We start from the raw sequence: 18575 nt of genomic DNA, 5'->3' as shown, positions 1-18575 counted from the left end.
ATTTCTATTTAGCATACAAGAACTAAAATCCAAGAAAAATATCGCTCTTAGTTAGTTTCACGCAATGCTCACTTTAACTAGTGTGGGCAAAGCTTCCAATTCTAATGGGACTGGGATGCGAGTTCATAACTAGACACCCATTCCAAAAGAGGTGGGTCCATTCCAAAAAGGTGTGGGGCCCATTCCAAAAAGGGGTGTGAATAAAGAAACAAAACTCCCCTAAATTAAAAAAAACTCCCCTCAAAATTTTTAAATAAAAAAACATAGTATTTCACATCAATGCCAAAAGACATGAATATGATTGGAAAAAAACCCCTCTCGACTTGCTCTTCCTTTTCAAAAAATTTCAACAACCATTATTTAGAAACTTTGACATATGGCTTGAGTATGCTACATCCCTCTCCAAGCCTTAGGTTTTTAGATGGAAAACATGATGAGGTCTCTAAGTCTATACATGTGGCTAGCACTGTAAAAATAGCTTAAATAACATAATTTTCAAGATCTTGCCCTAGTCCCATGTGGGCAGGCACAAGTACGCTTATGGGATTAACAATAGCGTACTTGCCACATGGCATGAATAGAGAATGAAGAGCATCGTTTCCTTCTTCTAACACCCCCTGAAATGAAAACCACTCGACGAATTACACCGACTACATCATAGGATGGAAGCAAACAATTACCATTGAGCTCTACCAAATTGATGTGACTGCCTCCCCCATCGATAGTAAAACCTGGCTCTGATACCATGCTACCCAACAATAAGAGTTGTGTCCCACACCCCTTTCACCCCCAGCCACATAGGGTACATAGTTGGAGTGGTTGGGTGGACGCTTAGACCCATGGGGATCGGATGGGGCTAGACTGAGTCAATGGATTTAGGAATACATAAGAAAAGAAAAACATGGGTAATACATTTGGAGCATCAACTAGAATGCACAACTTAAAAAATTAAGAATGCAAAGCTCCAAGCTTTTACTCCAACACACTTAATTATGTAAATGAAGACTTAGAGAACAATCTTTTTGGTTTCCAACCCTACACCATTAAGAAAAACCATACTTCCCAAAGCACAATAAAGAACACTAAAAATAATAAAATCATATTTTGGAACCAAACCTCTGATTTCTAGAGTCATTCTCAAGCATATTATAGTTTCTACATTCTCATTAATGCTCTAAACTAACAAATTGACTAACCTAGCTATGAATCATGCTGATGAGCACAATAACCATTGTACTACGATTACAGAAGCATAATGTTCTAGCACAATACGCCAAATAGATGCCTGACACTGTACATTGTACACTGCTCGCTCGAATGAAGTTGCTAACCTTGTTTTAAATTGTATTGATGATCATGATAACACTTGTTAATACGTTGTGTATGAACGACATTTAAACATGATATGTCAACTAGACACTTTAACATCATTTGCTTGTCCACCTTTGTCTCCAATTATGTACACTCAGCGCTCCATTAGCATATATACTTGTCCACCTTTGCCTCCAATTATGTACACTCAGCGCTCCATTACCATATATATTTGTCCACCTCTGTCACCAATTACGTACACTCAACACTCTATCATCATATACTTGTCCACAATTATTATGCGTATTTTAGGGTTTAGGGTTTAGCGTGTAGGGTTTTCAATGATACTTTGGTCTAACAAAGTAGCTAATGCTATTTTTATTATGACGGATGACCACGATAGCATTCATTAATATGTTGCAACTCGACACTTTAATATCATTCGCTTGTCCACATCTCTCTTTAATTATGTACACTCAACGCTTCATTATCATATACTTGTCCACAGTTGGTATGCTTTATTTATTTTTCGCTCCCCTCTTCAAAAGCGACTCACGAAACTTCAAAATATCATATACTTGTCCACAGTTGGTATGCTTTATTTTTTTTTGCTCCCCTCTTCAAAAGCGTCTCACGAAACTTCAAAATACCGCACAGATTTCAATTTGAATTGTAGCAACAATTTCTCTATTGGTTTATTATGACCATTAAGGATTACATTGTGCACACTACATGTTCACAAACGACGATAATTCTGCTTGAAGGTTACTCATCATATGCTTGCCTCCCCTACACAACATTCTCTCAACTTTGCATTGGCACCGCTCTCTATTTGTGGGGATGGCATGGATGGTGGAGCAGGGTAGGTTAAGGCGAACCACCTGGAGAGCTAGAGCCTTATGTGTTGCGTGTGTGTGTGTGTGTATATATATATATATATATATATATTTCGAGAGGGTGCATTTGTGCGTGCTGTGTGTGCTTCCTTCTGTCGTGTATCCCCTAGGTATCGAACCCGGGTTTTCATCGTGGAACCCGACAGTTCTAGCAGTTGAGCTACACGCCGCTCGGCAAGCATTACATTTAATGGCGTGCCTAGTATCCGCCCAGTATCTCGATTCTCCACTTTGGGAGATGTGGGTGATGATGTGAAATGGGGATGGCTGACTCTTCACTCTCCAGGATTTTTTTTTTCTTCTGCAGTGCCATGCTTGCCTCATGGCACACGCACGTTCTCCGTGTGTTTAAAGCAGGCTGCCTCCTCATCTATATACCTTCACCAAGCTCTGCGCAAACCCTAATTTTGTCTGCATCATAAGAGCAAGGTTTGCTCAAGAGCACACAGAATGCAGAGAAACCCTGACAGTACATAGAAACACGGGAAAACCTGCCTGTACAGAAAAACATATAGAAACCCTAGCGAAACCCTCATAATACAGAGAAAGCTACCTCACTTTTTTGAGCACGTTCCGCTCTGCACAAACCCTAATTTGTAATGAGAACTAAGAAACCCTAACCGTACTAAAAAAAACCCTTACGATACAGAGCAAGTTTCAAACGCTCCATTGGTTTTCTGCGGCGATCTGCTGTCTGATCGCCATGGATGTTAATGACCTTAAAAGAAGCCCTCTGCTCTTGAAGGTCGATGGCTCCATCGCCTACTTTTCTACGAAACATAGCTCGCTTCTTGGGAATGTCAGAGTGCATGCTGCCGCAGCCGCAGTGCAGATTCTATACGCTTTTTTTCAAGTGCTCGCTAGTGCTGCCCTCTCCAATGGCACCAGCAGAAGCGTCTTCCCCGTGTACAGAAACGCCATCGCAGCTGTGTTGATAGCCCCCTTCGCCTTCTTTCTGGAAAGGTCAGGATTGTATCATATCAAGGTGTTGATTCTTTGCATGAAATAAAGCTAGTTTTTTTTTTAAAGGGAAATAAAGGGTAGGCATTCTTGTGCGTGTGTGTGTGTGTGTGTGTGTGTGAGAGAGAGAGAGAGAGAGAGAGTGAGAGTGAGAGAGAGAGAAACCTTTGAGGGGGAGGCGGGATATTATTTATGGCACCGATTAGAATGCATATGGCCATGAAAGGTGTTAATCTGGTCATTACCAGAATGAGAATGAAAACAAAGTTCTCCGGGTCTCCGGGTCTGCAGGCTTGTACACATGCATCACCTTGGGACAGGGATTCCACTAGCTTTGGCTAATAAAAGCTTGTCCTTCTCTGAGTACTGCCCACTTAGCGGTGTGCAGACCTTCTACTCCAGTTGTGTAGACAGTAGGTGTGAGCTACTCAGTTTCTTTTAAACCGTTTGAGAATTGTAGTTCTTTGTTCTCTGTGTTGAAACTGACTGTAGAGTCTCTTGTAATAACCGTGCTGTTACTATCCATCTGGGAATCCTCCCTCTATAATTGCTAATAAAACTGAAAATATACAGAGAACAGGAGAGATGAAAGCAAATGACAGCAGAAGACTTGATTCTCTACTTAACTTATTGTATATTACAAAGTGGAAACGTTACATGGAATCTTGCTAGATCCACACAAAAAAAGGACAACTTACTAATTTTTCTTCAAATAGAAGCCTTCCACTGACTTGCTTCAATTGTTTCTGTTCGGGATGTTTAAAAGAGGGGTCCTCTTTATAAGAAAAAGTAGGCGCAAAGACGCCGGAGGCACAGAAGGAGGCGACGTTGCTGAGGTACACCGGAAGAGCAGTCTGGGTGGCGGTTGTCGGGACGGAGCAGCTCAAGAAGAGGTTGGTAGGAGCAAGCGAGGCTGGCTTTGTGGCAGTGGCCAAGGCGGAGGCAGCCAGCACTGGCAACAGCGCGATGATGGAGAGAAGCAAGCTTGAGAGTGGTGCCCGCTAGAGAGAAGGCGGAGTGTCACAAAGATGCGGGCAAGGAGAGCTACCACCTGGGCGCAAACACGGCTGCGCTTAGATGTAGAGAGCGAAAGAATCTTGCAACAAACAGCTTGTTACGGCTGGGACAAAAAACGCATCTCAAAGGTTAACGCAGCTCTCATATGATGGCGTGAGGATAAAAACGTAGAATGTAGAAGAGAGCAAAGCCTTAACAGAGATGATGATGGCCTTCATGATGGTGGACATTAGTTACCTATGCTCTGATACCATGTAGGTAATCATGGATCAAAGCTTCTAAGCTATGGAGGATGGAAGATATCCATGGTGAGTATGTGCAAGAGTAGAGTGCAAAGAGATAGAGATGGAACTTGGAAGCTCAAGCCATGGAGATGGTGGTGAGAAAGAAAGAAAGAAAGAAAGATTGTATTAACGTCTCTCTCATGCCAAAGAGAAACTGGCCTATGAGACAAAAGTGTCACAAAACCATGTACAATGTATGTGGTATCTCTGAGTATCAGATGGTGCTCAGTGCACAATACAACAACCGGAAGAAAACTGAAAGAAGAGAGAGAGAGAGAGAGAGAGAGAGAGAGAGAGAGAGAGAGAGGTGATAGCCAACAATGCATAGAGATTGCACAACTCAAATGATGTTCACTATGATAATGAAAGCACCCAAATACTTGCTTTTATAGGCATCAAGTGTCATCTTATGACCTAGACCTAAAAGGGATGTTCACACCACTAAACTCCGAAATATCCAACACATAGCCTTGCTTAAGCGATATGGAAACTTACACGGGGGATCTCAGCTTGGGAGGAGATCAATTAGAATTTTTTGGAATTGATCATGAAGGGCATGACACTTCTCTGAAGCACTGGTAACGGTCTGGTTGGTTTGGACACAGACCAACGTGCCTTGTGCGCCTGTCCTCAATTCTCGTTTAGCTTGCATGTGGCTGATGAGAGGAAAGTTAGGAATGCTTGGTTCACACTTGATGATGACCGGGGCCTTGGACACGTTCCAGAAAATCCGAAAAGTGTGTTGTTCCCTATCTATCGGGGTGAAATTTGTGAAACCACCGAATCCCTAAGACCACCTATAAGTGGGGCATCCATGAAATCCCGCACAAATTATGTACCCCGGATGACTAACTTAGCACCATGAGCCTCAAACTTGATACTCAGGGTCATTCCTGTGCAAAATCCCTCAAATGATATTCGCTATGATAATGAAATCACCCAAATACATGCTTTTATAGGCATCAAGTGTCATCTTCTAACCTAGTCCTAACAGGGATGTTCACACCACTAAACTCCGAAATATCCAACACATAGCCTTGCTCAAGCGATATGGAAACTTACACGGGGAATCTCAGCTTGTGTGGAGATCAATTAGAATTTTCTGGAATCGGTCATGAAGGACCTGGCAATTCTCTGAAGCATTGGTAACGATCTGGGCAGTTTGAACATAGATCAATGCGCCTTGTGCGCCTTTCCTCAATTCTCGTTTAGCTTGCATGTGGTTGATGAGAGGAAAGTTAGGAATGCTTGGTTCACACTTGATGACGATTGCGACCTTGGACACATTCTGAAAAATCCGGAAAGTGTGTTGTTCCCTGTCTATCGGGGTGAAATTTGTGAAACTACTGAATTCCTAAGATTATGTTTGCTACTATAAGCTGGGCAACCATGAAATCCCGCACAAATTATGTGCCTTGGATGACTAACTTGTTATGAGCACCATGAGCCTCAAACTTGATACTCCGGGTCATTCCTATGCAAAATCCCTCAACTTGTATGTCTACCAAAGTTAGTTCAATTTTTGGAGCCAAAAGTTGCTGTGCTCTGTCCTGGGGAAGACTTCTGGCCCTTGTCACTAGTAGGATCTGCCTTGGCCGCTATGGGTTGGAAAGTCTTGGGCTTTCCACCATTGTAGTTCATCTCGGCACTTTGCCAACGCTAGTGCCCGTTCAAAGATTGGTGGTTCAAACATATGCACATCCTATTGGATTTGCGTGTCTGAACCACGAAGGAATTTCCCTTTCTTGTCCTCCTCTGAATTTTGCAACTGTAAAGCTAGGTGAGTGACTTTATTGGCAAGTTGGAGCATTGATTGTGTGTTCTGGCGCAATCCTCTAAACTCATCCTCGAGCCGCTCACGATATTAAGGCGGTAGAAATCACTTCTTGAGATCGGTGACAAATTGGTCCCATTCATGGCCAACAACCTCAAATTTGGGGCCCGCCAAGATATAGCTTCAGCTAACACAACTTTTTCCACATCCGACTTTTTACTAGCAACAAAGTAAGCTTCAAACTAAAGAATCGAAGAATACAAATACAAAGATGTGGGATCGAGTTTACCATTATACTTACTGAAATTCGCCCTCTCATGAAGATGGGTCAGGGAAGTCATCAATATTGCCCTTGCCTCGAGAGCTTCTAGGAAACGCTCGTGCTCCGCTTGTCGTCTTTGTTCCCCTGGTGCAGCCAAAGCTCACGTCGTCTGTGTCTGAAGCTCAAACTTCCGTACCTGTAAGTCATGTAAAACATGGGTATGTTGCATTAACTTTGCAATGAAGTTAGTCGAGGTAGAGATCTAGGAAGGGGGGGTGTGAATGGGTGAAGAGGAATCAAGAAGAGTGTCACGTGCATCCCGCACTTGGATGCCACGTAGACATATCTGTACAGAAGGTGCAGGACCTGGGTAAACTGGTCCCATGTGAGCCCAGTCCGGGACGAGTCAGCTAGGGTTCCATCCTAGTCGTCCGAGGTATCATTTGCATATAGCATAATGTGGACTGTGGTACCTAAGATGTCTACTCCGTCCCCACCACCGTGAGCAATGAAGTCAGCCATCTCATCAATGTATAGCCCAAATAGTGTAGGAGAGAGTGGGCATCCTTGCTTCACACCTATGGTGCTAGCAATAACATCAGAGAGCCCCCTGGGGCATCGTATGCGCCCGAGGACCTGCTTATATAAAGCATTGTCAAATCCCCACGGATCCCCTCGTGATCGATCTTGGTTCGAACTCGAATCCTGCAACAAACGAACAACAAACAAGCAAGGGGGTGCAGGCCTGACTCACCTCCCAACCATGACAGCCGTGGGCGAGCCCACAGTCTTGGCTGTCCCCACCGAGCCACGAGCTGAGCTAACTAGGTTGACGTACCGACCAATCTCCTCCTCGTGACGTCCCATACCACCACGAAGCTACCCTCGCGGGCCTCGAGATCGCTGCCGGCCTCAGCTGCATAAAGCAGGTGCACGTCTGCACTAGATCCAGGCTCCAAGACCATAGAGCTCTCACAAACTCGCGAGACTATATATATTCCAATAACTAACCTTGGCCACCCTTTTATAGGCTCTTGGCCGGTCATCGGGCGTCCACACTTGGCCGCCCGCCCGTCCATACTTGGGTGCCCGCCCGTTAGTATATCCCTAACTCAGCTCGTCAATCAGCCTGCCTAGTTCCAAGCTTCCCCAAGCCTCGAAACTAGTCTTGCATGCGTATAGCACACGGTAGATACCCACTGTGCACATGACATACTCCCCTTCCTCTAAGAGCTCACTCCTGAGCTCACTAAAAAGCCAGGGTAATCTCTCTGAAGAGAAGTCAGTGTCTCCCATGTAGCGTCCTCCTCAACACGATCCTTCCACTTGATCTTGTATTCCGTGATAAGCGTATGACGCAATCTTCGTTCACGAAAGCCAAGAATCTTTTCAGGTTCGTGCGGAACAAATGTCATGTCCTAGACATCTATAATTTCTTGAGGAGTAACTAACTGATCTGCTCCACCCAGTACTTCCTTAAGTCTACTGACATGAAATACAGGATGAACTTTCACATGAGAAGGCAAATCCAATTCATATGCAACTGAACCAATCCGTCGTGTAACACGAAATTGTCCACAGTATCTAGGGGATAATTTCGGAGATCTACCTGTCCGTAAAGTCTCGGAATCTTTCGGAACTCGCAAATACACCATCGTTCCTTCAGAGAACTCTCTAGGTGAACGATGTCTATTAGAATAAAACCTGTCTCGGTCTTGAGCAATTCTAATAGATTCCTTCGCAACTTGTAACATTTCCTGCATATCTTGCAAAAAATTACGTGCGGCATCATGCTGAAGTCCTGAGAATCCTACTGTAACAGGTGATCTTGGTTGAAAACCGTACATAAGCATGAAAGGACTAAACCCTGTACTCGTATGCTTAGTACTGTTATATGCAAATTCTAACATAGGAAGATAATCCTCCCATGAACTTTGTCTTTTGGATACATATGCTCGAAGCATATCCTCCAAAATCTGATTCACTCTTTCAGTCTGGCCATCAGATTGAGGATGATCTGAGGAACTCAAATTCAAAGTTGTTTCCAACTTCTCGAAAACAAGTTTCCAAAAATCACTCGTAAACTTAGAGTCCCTATCACTGACTATGTCCTGCGGTAACCCGTACAGTCGAAACAATTGCTCGATAAACTGCCGAGCTAATTGTGTAGCTGTAATATTCTTCCGGGTCGGTAAAAATCTAGCCATCTTTGTCAAGCGATCTACCACAACCCAAATAGAATCGTGGCCTTGATGTGTTCTTGGCAATCCGGTAATAAAATCCATGGAAATACTTTCCCATTTATTACCTGGGATTTGCAAAGGATGCAACAACCCAGCCTGTCTAAAGCGTTCAGCTTTATTTGCCTGACAAATCTGACACTTGAGAACATAATCTTCTACATACCCTTTCATCTTCGGCCAATAAAAAGTGTGTTTCACTAAAGATAGTGTCCTATGTACCCCAGGGTGTCCAACAGAAGGGGCGTCGTGACACTCCCTCAGAATCTTGGACCTAATGTCCGGGATCTGTGGTACACAAATTTTGTCATTACGGAATAGTAAACCATTCCGAATCATCCACTGACCTCCTGCAGCCTGAATGGTAGACTGCACAGTCACCGAGTCTTGGTCAATCAATGAGCTCCCGTCCTGGATCTTCTGCCAAAATGGACCAAAATAACTATCAGTCCTGCAAAGCCCTCTCAATGACTGAAATAAGTCAGTAGAAATCTCGGTGAACGACAAAGTATTCACCTCTCTAATCCGACTAAGCGCATCTGCAATATTATTCATGGACCCTTTCCGATAACGGATCTCAAAATCAAAATCTTGCATTAACTCTGCCCAACGAGCTTTCCTTCCTCTCAAATCATCCGCATCACACACATACTTGATTGACTGATGACCTTTCAATAAGTCGGTCATCGATAGTGTGAGCTGAGAGTACTCCTGTACAGATTTCCTAAGAAAAACTACAAAACCGAGAAAAGAACGAAGTTGTTTCACTGTTCGCGGTATAGGCCAGTCCAAAACCTTCTGAACTCGGTCATAGTCAATGCTCAATCCATCTCTAGTGATCTTGTGTCCCAAGTAAATGATGTCGGTCATAAAGAACTCACATTTACTCAACTTAGCATATAGTCGATTCTGTCTTAAAATAGATAAGACAATCGTGAGGTGTCTGACATGATCCTCAAGAGTACGGCTATATATCAAAATATCATCCAGGAACACCACCACAAATTTCCCCAAATGTTCACGAAAAAGATCGTTCATCATTTGCTGGAAAGTGGCTGGAGCATTGGTTAACCCAAAAGGTAATACGAGAAACTCGTAATGGCCATACCTAGTCCGAAAGGCGGTTCTTTCGAATGCCTTTCATGAATACGTATCTGGTGATAGCCAGTACGCAAATCTATCTTCGAGAAATATTTCGCTCCTGCTAATCGGTCAATTAGGTCATCTGATCTAGGGAGAGGATAACGGTTCTTAATTGTCAGCTTGTTCAATCTTTTGTAATCTATACACATTCTCCAAGTATTGTCCTTCTTTCTCCTAAGCAACACAGGTGCACCCCAAGGTGATTTACTTGGACGGATCTGGCCCATCCTCAAATAATCTTCGAGTTGTTTAGCCAACTCATCTTCCTCAGCTTGGCTCATCCTATAAGGTGGAATACTCACAGGATGAGCACCAGGGATCAAGTCAATACGATGATCTACTGCCCGTTCAGGTGGTAAACCCGATGGCAATTCCTTAGGAAATACATCTTGAAACGAATCAAGTATCTACTGTAATTCTTTGCTTTCAAACACACTTAATTCATTCACATCCAATGAAGGAATGAGAAAAGAAGAAAGTGGAATCAATACACAATGGAAAGCGGTGTACAAAGAAGAATCCATTATATTTCCAAAATCAATAGTATTTACAAGAGGTCCCTGAGAGGGATGGATACAATCACCTAAAATACTATACTTGGTGTCCCTATGCTGAAAAGAAAAAATATGACTAGACCAATCTATCTGGACATCAAGAGTCTTAAACCACTCAATCCCTAATAACAAGTCTACATTTTCCAGATGCATAACATAGCATTCCAGAGTATCTTTGTAGTCCTGAATTTGGATTGGAAGCATCTCGACCTTGCGATCCCAAACTTGTCTGCCCGCAGGTAGACGTACCTCATAGGTATGGTCGCTGAGTGTCGTGTCAAGACTCAATTTCTGCACAAGTTTGTAATTAACAAAGTTATGCGAACTGCCAGGGTCTAAAAGAATGTGAATTTTATGGCCATTCACTTCTCCATAAACTCGGAGAAGATCATGCATGCCAAATACCTTAGAATTGAACAGACAATCAGAACAAGTACTAGGGCGAGAAAGTACAGTAATTGACGTACCTGTCAAAGACAACTGGTTAGCTGTCTTTGGTTTGGGTCCTGCGTTTGACTTGGTACCCTTTTGCTTCGGGCATTCATTACGCATGTGTCCTTTTTCTTCACAGATAAAACAACGTCCTTCCTTCTTGAGCTTCAAAGCCCTAAGGAGTCGTTTCTTCTTCGTTGGTGTCGAACTGGAATTCTTCGAAGGTTGGTCCGAAGACTTGCCTTCAGTCATGTTAGCCATAGGTGCGGAGAACTTTCTTTTATGCTTGTTCCCCTGCTCGGTAACGGGTTTTGACTTGGAAGAGACCATCGTATCATCATAGATACGAGCTGAATGAATGGCCTCGTCCAATGTTTTACATTTGTTATTTTTAACCTGTAATCGGTACGAGTCGGGTAAACCAGCTACGAAAAACCCCAACAGAGTAGTGGGATCCATCTTTGTAGCTTTCATCTGCAAGTCACGAAACTTCTGGAGGCAGACCTCATAAGTGAGGTGCTGCGAGGTCATGGTCAAAGCTGAAAACCGGGCAACAACATCATAATCATCCTCTTTTTTGAGGAATTCTTTCTTGAAAATGTCTTCAAATTGTGCCCAAGTCGTTGGCTTTGGGTTCAGTTCCTTCCACCAAAGCAAAGCTTTGCCAGACAGGAAACCTGCTGCTAACTGTATCTTCTTTCCATCATCATATGGATGAAACTGAAAGTGAACTTGCCACTTGTGTAGCCAAGTGTCCACGATCTCCTTGGTTCGCTGCTTTTGCTCGCCCCCGAACGGTTCCGGAGTAATATTGGGGCCTAAAGCAGAAGCCAAGGTATCCATTCCCGAGAAAGTAGAGAGGGTAGTGGTCAAGAGAGCGATGGAGTTCTGCAAAGCCTGCATCTGGGCTGCGATTTGTGCCTGACGTTCCGCCGAAGAAGCTTCGAGAGCTACTTTGAACTCTTGGAAATCTGATTTTGACACAAACTCGTCAAAAAGATCGGCATCAGTGCCTTCCGTAGCCGGCAAGCCTTCGTGTTCCACGAGGGGCTCCAACTCTGATTCTTGGGTCGACATCATGAAGAGGGTACGTGGAGAGAGAATTCAATCTTTGCACAATGAAAGTGCAAGCAAACTCGAGAGCTTGAGAGCTTGAAAACTTGAGAACTTGAGAACTCGAGAGATGTGTGGCAAGAAGCCCACGTGAGGGGGTTTATAAAGGTTTCCCAAAAGCCAAAAAAAATCTTGAAAAGCTATGCTTAGCTTTTACTTTAGCTTTTGTGTTTTTTTTTTCTTTTTTTTCTTGAATAAATATATATATATATATTTTAATATATATATATATGGATATATATATTCGCTTTTAAAAAAAAAAAACATCTTGAAACCTTTGAGAGGGGGGGGTTCTTTTAAAATTTAAAAAATTTTAACCTCCCCTAAAAAAAAAACAAAAACGAAAGCATTAATTTTTTTTAAAAAAAAAAAAACGTAATGCTTAACTTGTTTTTTTTTTCGCTTCCCTCCAAATCGGCTGCGCCTGGATTAGCCCGCCGGCGCATGCTGTCGTCACCCACTGCCGGCGCATGGTTTCCTGCCGGCCCTGCGCTTCTCGCCAGCGTGCTTTCGCCAACCGTCGCCTGCGACAACCCTGCGTAGGTGTGGTCACCCGTCCACGTGCGCCTGGGCACTGCCTGGGTTGGATGTGCAGGCCCGGCCTGGGCGCTGCTTGGCTGGTTGCGCTGCCTGGCTGGAGCGCCTGCGTAGGCCTGGGCTGGCCTGGGCGCCTGCCCGCTTGGCCTAGGCCCCTACATGGGCTGGCTGCCTGGCCACGTAGGCCCATGCGCCTGCCTGCAAGACCGCCAACAGCAAACTAGCGTCTCCCGCCAGTGCACTAATCTGGTCGCCTGCAAGCAATTCAACACTTCTCTCATGCGCTCTCTCTCTCATGCGCCAAAAAACATCGAAAACAACGTGCTTTTTCGCTCTCTTTTTTTTTTCAGTTCTCTCTCCCTGCAGTTCATGCGTATGCACAACAATTCACCTCTTCTTTGCAAAAGCAATCAACCCTATTAAAACTACCATCTTCCATCAACATGGGGTTCTTTGATGAAGAAAAAACACATACAAATTCTGAAAACTGCAGTATGCACAGAAAAAACAGCAAGCTTTTTTTTTAACACATACCGTTCTTCGACCTCTTCTTCTCTACCTACCGACTTGCTCGTTCACGAGGTATGCTCTGATACCACTGTCAAATCCCCACGGATCCCCTCGTGATCGATCTTGGTTCGAACTCGAATCCTGCAACAAACGAACAACAAACAAGCAAGGGGGTGCAGGCCTGACTCACCTCCCAACCATGACAGCCGTGGGCGAGCCCACAGTCTTGGCTGTCCCCACCGAGCCACGAGCTGAGCTAACTAGGTTGACGTACCGACCAATCTCCTCCTCGTGACGTCCCATACCGCCACGAAGCTACCCTCGCGGGCCTCGAGATCGCTGCCGGCCTCGGCTGCATAAAGCAGGTGCACGTTTGCACTAGATCCAGGCTCCAAGACCATAGAGCTCTCACAAACTCGCGAGACTCTCTATATTCCAATAACTAACCTTGGCCACCCTTTTATAGGCTCTTGGCCGGTCATCGGGCGTCCACACTTGGCCGCCCGCCCGTCCATACTTGGGTGCCCGCCCGTTAGTATATCCCTAACTCTGCTTGTCAATCAACCTGCCTAGTTCCAAGCTTCCCCAAGCCTCGAAACTAGTCTTGCATGCGTATAGCACACGGTAGATACCCACTGTGCACATGACAAGCATAGATGCCCCAAATCATCTTTGATGGGATCCCCAATGACTGTAGGCGTTGGAAGAGTCTCTCTCGTGGCCTCGTGTCAAATGCTTTGCGGAAATCCACAAAGCAGCAGTATAATCTCTTCTCCCGCGCCCTAGCCTGGTCAATCAGACATCTCAGAGTGAATATATGGTCAATAGTGGAGAAAGCTCGTCGGAATTCAGCCTGCCCTGGTGCTCGCAATCCCTCCTTCTCTGCATATGAGCTCAACTCTGCCTCGAGCACTGCGCCAATGACCAATCATGATAGTCCTGTAGTTGCTGGGGACTAGCATGTCTCCAGCTTTGTGGAGAGGCATGGTGGTGTGCATAGTCCACTCAGCTGGTAGGCCCTCCACTAGTGCCCTATTAAAGAGGTGAGCAAGGGTCCCAGTGTGTCAGCTGCATAAATAAGATGCTCACTCTGTATACCTGTGTGGTCAGCCGATCTCCCATGCTGTAACCAGCGGATAGCTCTCTCTACCATCGAGGCGGTAAAGAAAGTAGAGGTGGTAGGGTGGGATTCCTGTGGCTATGGTATGGGTGGCTGCTGAGGGATATGGTAGAGGCTCTTTGCATATGTGTGCCATGTGTGTGGATCCTTAATCGGGGTACGAGGGCGAGGTTCTCTCATCTTGCGCCATGCAGTGGCTGCATCTCTGTGCACGCCTCTTACGGCGTGTGAGGACCCTCATCTGTCGACTCGCCTGTCTCTGTGTAATGGTCCCCAGTGCTCTTTGGGCACGGAGGTGTCTATATAGCTCTCTGCACTCATCATCATACACATTGATTTTGATTGATGTGTTGAACCTTCACCAAGTACATGCTTTTGTAGGCTTGAAGCCTTATCTTTTGACCCATAGAAATCACACATTGAACTGATGACACATGGCATACTTATCCTATCCACACATAGGGGGTGTTCACACCTACTAAGCCCCGATCCCAACCGGGGTAGGGAGTGGAGAGAGATGGTTCATTTGAAGATCATGTGAATCAAACCAATTGATAATGCGGGAGTACCAAGACCCACTCTGCCCTCATGCAAGTTGTTTGGATGACTCAAGTGCCAATTCCGGAGGCGATCTCTATCGAGAGTACAGACAGTATATGTATGTGATAGTCTGAACCATGGCATCTAGTGTCAGGTGCGAGCATCATCATCATCAGCATAAGCATCAGGAAGGGCATGGGAACCCAGTTTGCAGCCATAAGGAGCAACCAACCAGCAGTCGGCAGCCCATACTGTACTCAGGCAGCAGGCAGTCAGGCGCCAGGGTGAATGGCCAACACATGGGCAAACATCTGGAATTGCTCAATCTGCCCCCAGAATGGAGCATCATACCTCACGAGGCACAACAAGCCAGAAGGTGTCAAAGAGCCAACACTTGGTAGTAGGCTCCTGAAAGTGACCCTGGAAGCACTCTCTCCATGCAGGCCAGGGGTGCCTATCCTCTTGCCAAGTGGGCCCGGGCAGCTGGATGCATGGTAAAAATTGGGCTAGTGAAAGCAACCTTATGAGGTACACACATGATCTGACAAGCTCAATCTCATCACCTTTGAATGTGAAGGACTGGCTGGCTGTGACCTGATATGAGGTATCAAAGAGCATGACCTTGGTTTACCAAGATTCACCATGAGTTCCCTCTCATCACAAAAGGCGTGTAAAGCATCCAAGTGTCTCTGCAATCCCATGGATGAGTCTGAAATTAGGACTACGTCATCTGCATATGAAGATTAGGTGCCATCGTAGGGAGACTGGGCCAGTCGTGAACACAGCTGTGCCTCTCAATCTATTGATGAAATCAGAGATCTCATCAATATACAGCCCTGTTTGACCCCGACGGTAGTACTTATCTCGGTTCTCACCTGAAAGGCCTTTAGGCCCAACCCCTGCGATCATTGACTCGAATAGTGGTATCACACACCACATGATCTCTGGTGGGAAGTGAAGTTCCTGCAATCTCGGGACTGAATCAAAGGCCTTCGGAAAGTCCATAAAGCAACGATAGAGTCGCTGCCAGTGTTTCCTTGTCTGTTCAATAATGTCCCTGAGAGTGAAGATGTGGTCCACTGATGAGTATTTTTTTATAAACCCGCCCTGACTGATTATCTGTTTAAGCATGTATGTATGCTTGATATCCAATGTTGTACAATTTGTAACTCATTTTATCTTCTTGCTTTTTGTAGGAGAACGCGGCCTGGTCTGACTTTTTTCAAATTGTCACAATTTTTCTTATGTGGCTTAATTGGGTAACTCTTCCAACACAATTTGATCTACAGCAATAGTTTGCATTATCAAGCAATGTGAAGGGTGCATGCATTTGTCCCACCACTTATGAAACCGTCTTATTTTCTTGTTTGGCAACGGGTGATAGTCTAGATATCTAATGATGCCTTGGCTTAGCAACTTGGATCCTTAAAGAATTGTGTGCTCTCATCATACTTATTGATGTCTTGGTGTGGCCAATTGGATACTTGAAGTGTTGCACTACATAGTTGAGGCTGGGTGCCTGCTTCATACCCTAATGGCCTCTGTTTGTGTGCAGAATTTGCATCAACCAAACTCTTTTTCTTGCCGGTCTCTACTACACATCAGCAACATTCGCTGCCACTGTGCAGAATTTGACACCTGCATTGACCTTTGCAATAGCTGCATCACTCGGGTAAGTGTTGGCTTTAAGCTTTCCAAAGCTCATGTATATGGTAGTAACAGTTTGGCTACTGGCTTGCGTCACATCAAGCTAGCCGTGGTCAGGGTAAGTCTGCCTTTTGCCTCTAGTGAGGTAATTTAGTTGTGCATGCTAAGGTAGACATTCTTGCATACATAGAACCTGCACCAATGCTTGTACTTTGATGCCATGAGTAGGAGCTTCGCATAGTGGAGTTCATGGCACAAGGTTTTGTGGGTGGACTTTCGTAAGTCAAGGTTGACCTCCCTTCTTGTGAATCAATGTGCACATTGTATAGTATTTGTGACCGGGGCTTTGACATCTGCCTGGCTTTGTGGTTTCCAGCATAGAGAGGATACGAATTAAAAGGAGAGAAGGCCAGGCAAAGGCCTTGGGAGTACTCATAGGTGTGGGTGGAGCTATGCTGATTGCCTTGTATAAGGGTCCTTCAATTGTGACAGTTCCAGGATCCTTCTTTCAAAGCCACCCCATGGTCCAGAACCGGTTAACACTTGAAACTTCCTCATTTGTATCCTGGCAGTTAGGGGTTCTTTGTCTGCTTGGCAACTGTGCAACATGGGCCATTTGGTTTATCTTACAGGTAGAGAAGCTTGTGCCCTTCTTGTTCTATTTAGAACCATCAGTCCTGGTGTTAACGTTTCATTGAAGTGTGAGGCACATGTGCCACTTCTCTCATGGCTCATTGCCCCCTGTCACCTTACTGACATGTGCAGAACCCAGTTCTGAGAGATTATCCTGCTCAATTATCTGCAACAGCATTCACTTACACCTTTGGAAGCATTCAACTTGCTCTTATTGCCATGTGTGTAGCGAGAGACCTTGACACATGGGCTGCGACACTCTACTCTGACTTGCCTGCTATTTTGTATGGGGTATGTGGTACTGCTATCCTGCTGCAGTTCAATGAAATGGTTGAGCATATTTAGTTAAGGTCATCTGCGGTATTAGATTCACTAATTTTGAAGCCAAATCCACCACCTTGCTGATATGAATGCAGGGCCTTGTGGCCTCGGGGGTGGCAATGACTCTGCAGGGGTGGTGTGCCTATCGAGGGGGTCCTGTACTTGTTGCTGCATATCAACCACTTCAGACAATTCTAGTAGCCATACTGTCCTCTCTATTTTTACAAGAAACTTTCTACCTGGGAAGGTGAGTAGGAATGTATTTATATCATGAACATGTTTGCAAGGCAATCTAACCTAAGTACTGATCAGCTGGAACCTAGTTGTCTGCAGCTTGCTAGGTGGATTCTTCATCATAATTGGTCTTTATCTTGTTGTATGGGGAAAATCGAGGGAAAGAAGGGATGTCATACTTGCAGAGAGTATCAAAGATTTCCCCATTTATCAACCTGCGTTGATTAGCTCTACGGAGGCTGAAGAGGAGCTTTCAGAACCCCTTCTCAATGGAGTATCAACTTGCAGGTCTTCTAATGAACCTTAAACCTGGGGTCTGCGTAGCTCCTTTATATGCAAGCCAGTTGATGCAACTAATCTTGTGCATTTTCACTACCATATCATACTTCCAGCTTGAACCAAGTTACAGTAAGCAGCAAACAGGTGGAGATTGTTGCTGGACACCCTGGTAGACGGCGTATGTACAGCCATCATCTGAAGAAATGGGGTTTATAATCACTTAGGATGAATTCAGTCCATTGAATTTTTAGGTGGTTAAGAAGCTGCAAACCCTTATGTTGATGTGCATCGATAACACTCTTCTTGTAAGACCATGAGACAATTTTTTATGAGAAGGGTGTTTAGTTTGCTCAGGCAGGAGTCCAGCCATGGCTATAGATTTCGAAGTAATCATGAAAGCAGAGGGAAGCTTTCAGCTACACTTAGCAGATTCTACAAAGTAAAGTTGTGACATATAGTTTTGTGGAATGTTTATCTTGTGAATGCTTATAAAAGTCCAGAAATAAAAATCTACAGGTAAAAAGGGCATGGCTCACACTTACATAAGGGGTGGACATCTTGAGCACCACTCATAGCACCATGCATTGAGGTTGAAGGCAGTCTCTGAATGCTGGGGATAAGATTCAGAGCTCTTCTTCTTGTCTTTCATACCAAATGAAACCACTCATTCCGTATCTTCATTTGTGGCGTAGAAAGTTCTCTTTTGTTTTAGAGTTCTCGAGATCGATGCTTAAACAAAAACTATCCTACCCCATATATTGACATAAA

At 44.7% G+C, this 18575-nt stretch overlaps 1 protein-coding gene across 1 annotated transcript; it reads left to right on the top strand.

The window, feature by feature from the left end:
• The first annotated feature begins 2428 nt into the window (after window positions 1-2428).
• On the top strand, window positions 2429-18259 carry LOC147613764 (protein WALLS ARE THIN 1-like). Its single transcript, XM_086781740.1, has 8 exons — window positions 2429-3170; window positions 15890-15952; window positions 16249-16365; window positions 16717-16972; window positions 17106-17264; window positions 17390-17541; window positions 17628-17816; window positions 17921-18259. Exons 1-8 carry the CDS (start codon window positions 2911-2913, stop codon window positions 18021-18023), a joined length of 1299 nt encoding a protein of 432 aa, XP_086637866.1. The 5' UTR covers window positions 2429-2910; the 3' UTR covers window positions 18024-18259.
• Window positions 18260-18575: the final 316 nt, after the last annotated feature.

The sequence above is a fragment of the Cibotium barometz genome, chromosome 43, assembly GCF_041138505.1.
Source record: "Cibotium barometz isolate CiBa-2024 chromosome 43, ASM4113850v1, whole genome shotgun sequence".
In the NCBI taxonomy this organism is placed as follows: Eukaryota; Viridiplantae; Streptophyta; class Polypodiopsida; order Cyatheales; family Cibotiaceae; genus Cibotium; species Cibotium barometz.
This window is presented reverse-complemented; position numbering and strand designations above follow the sequence as displayed.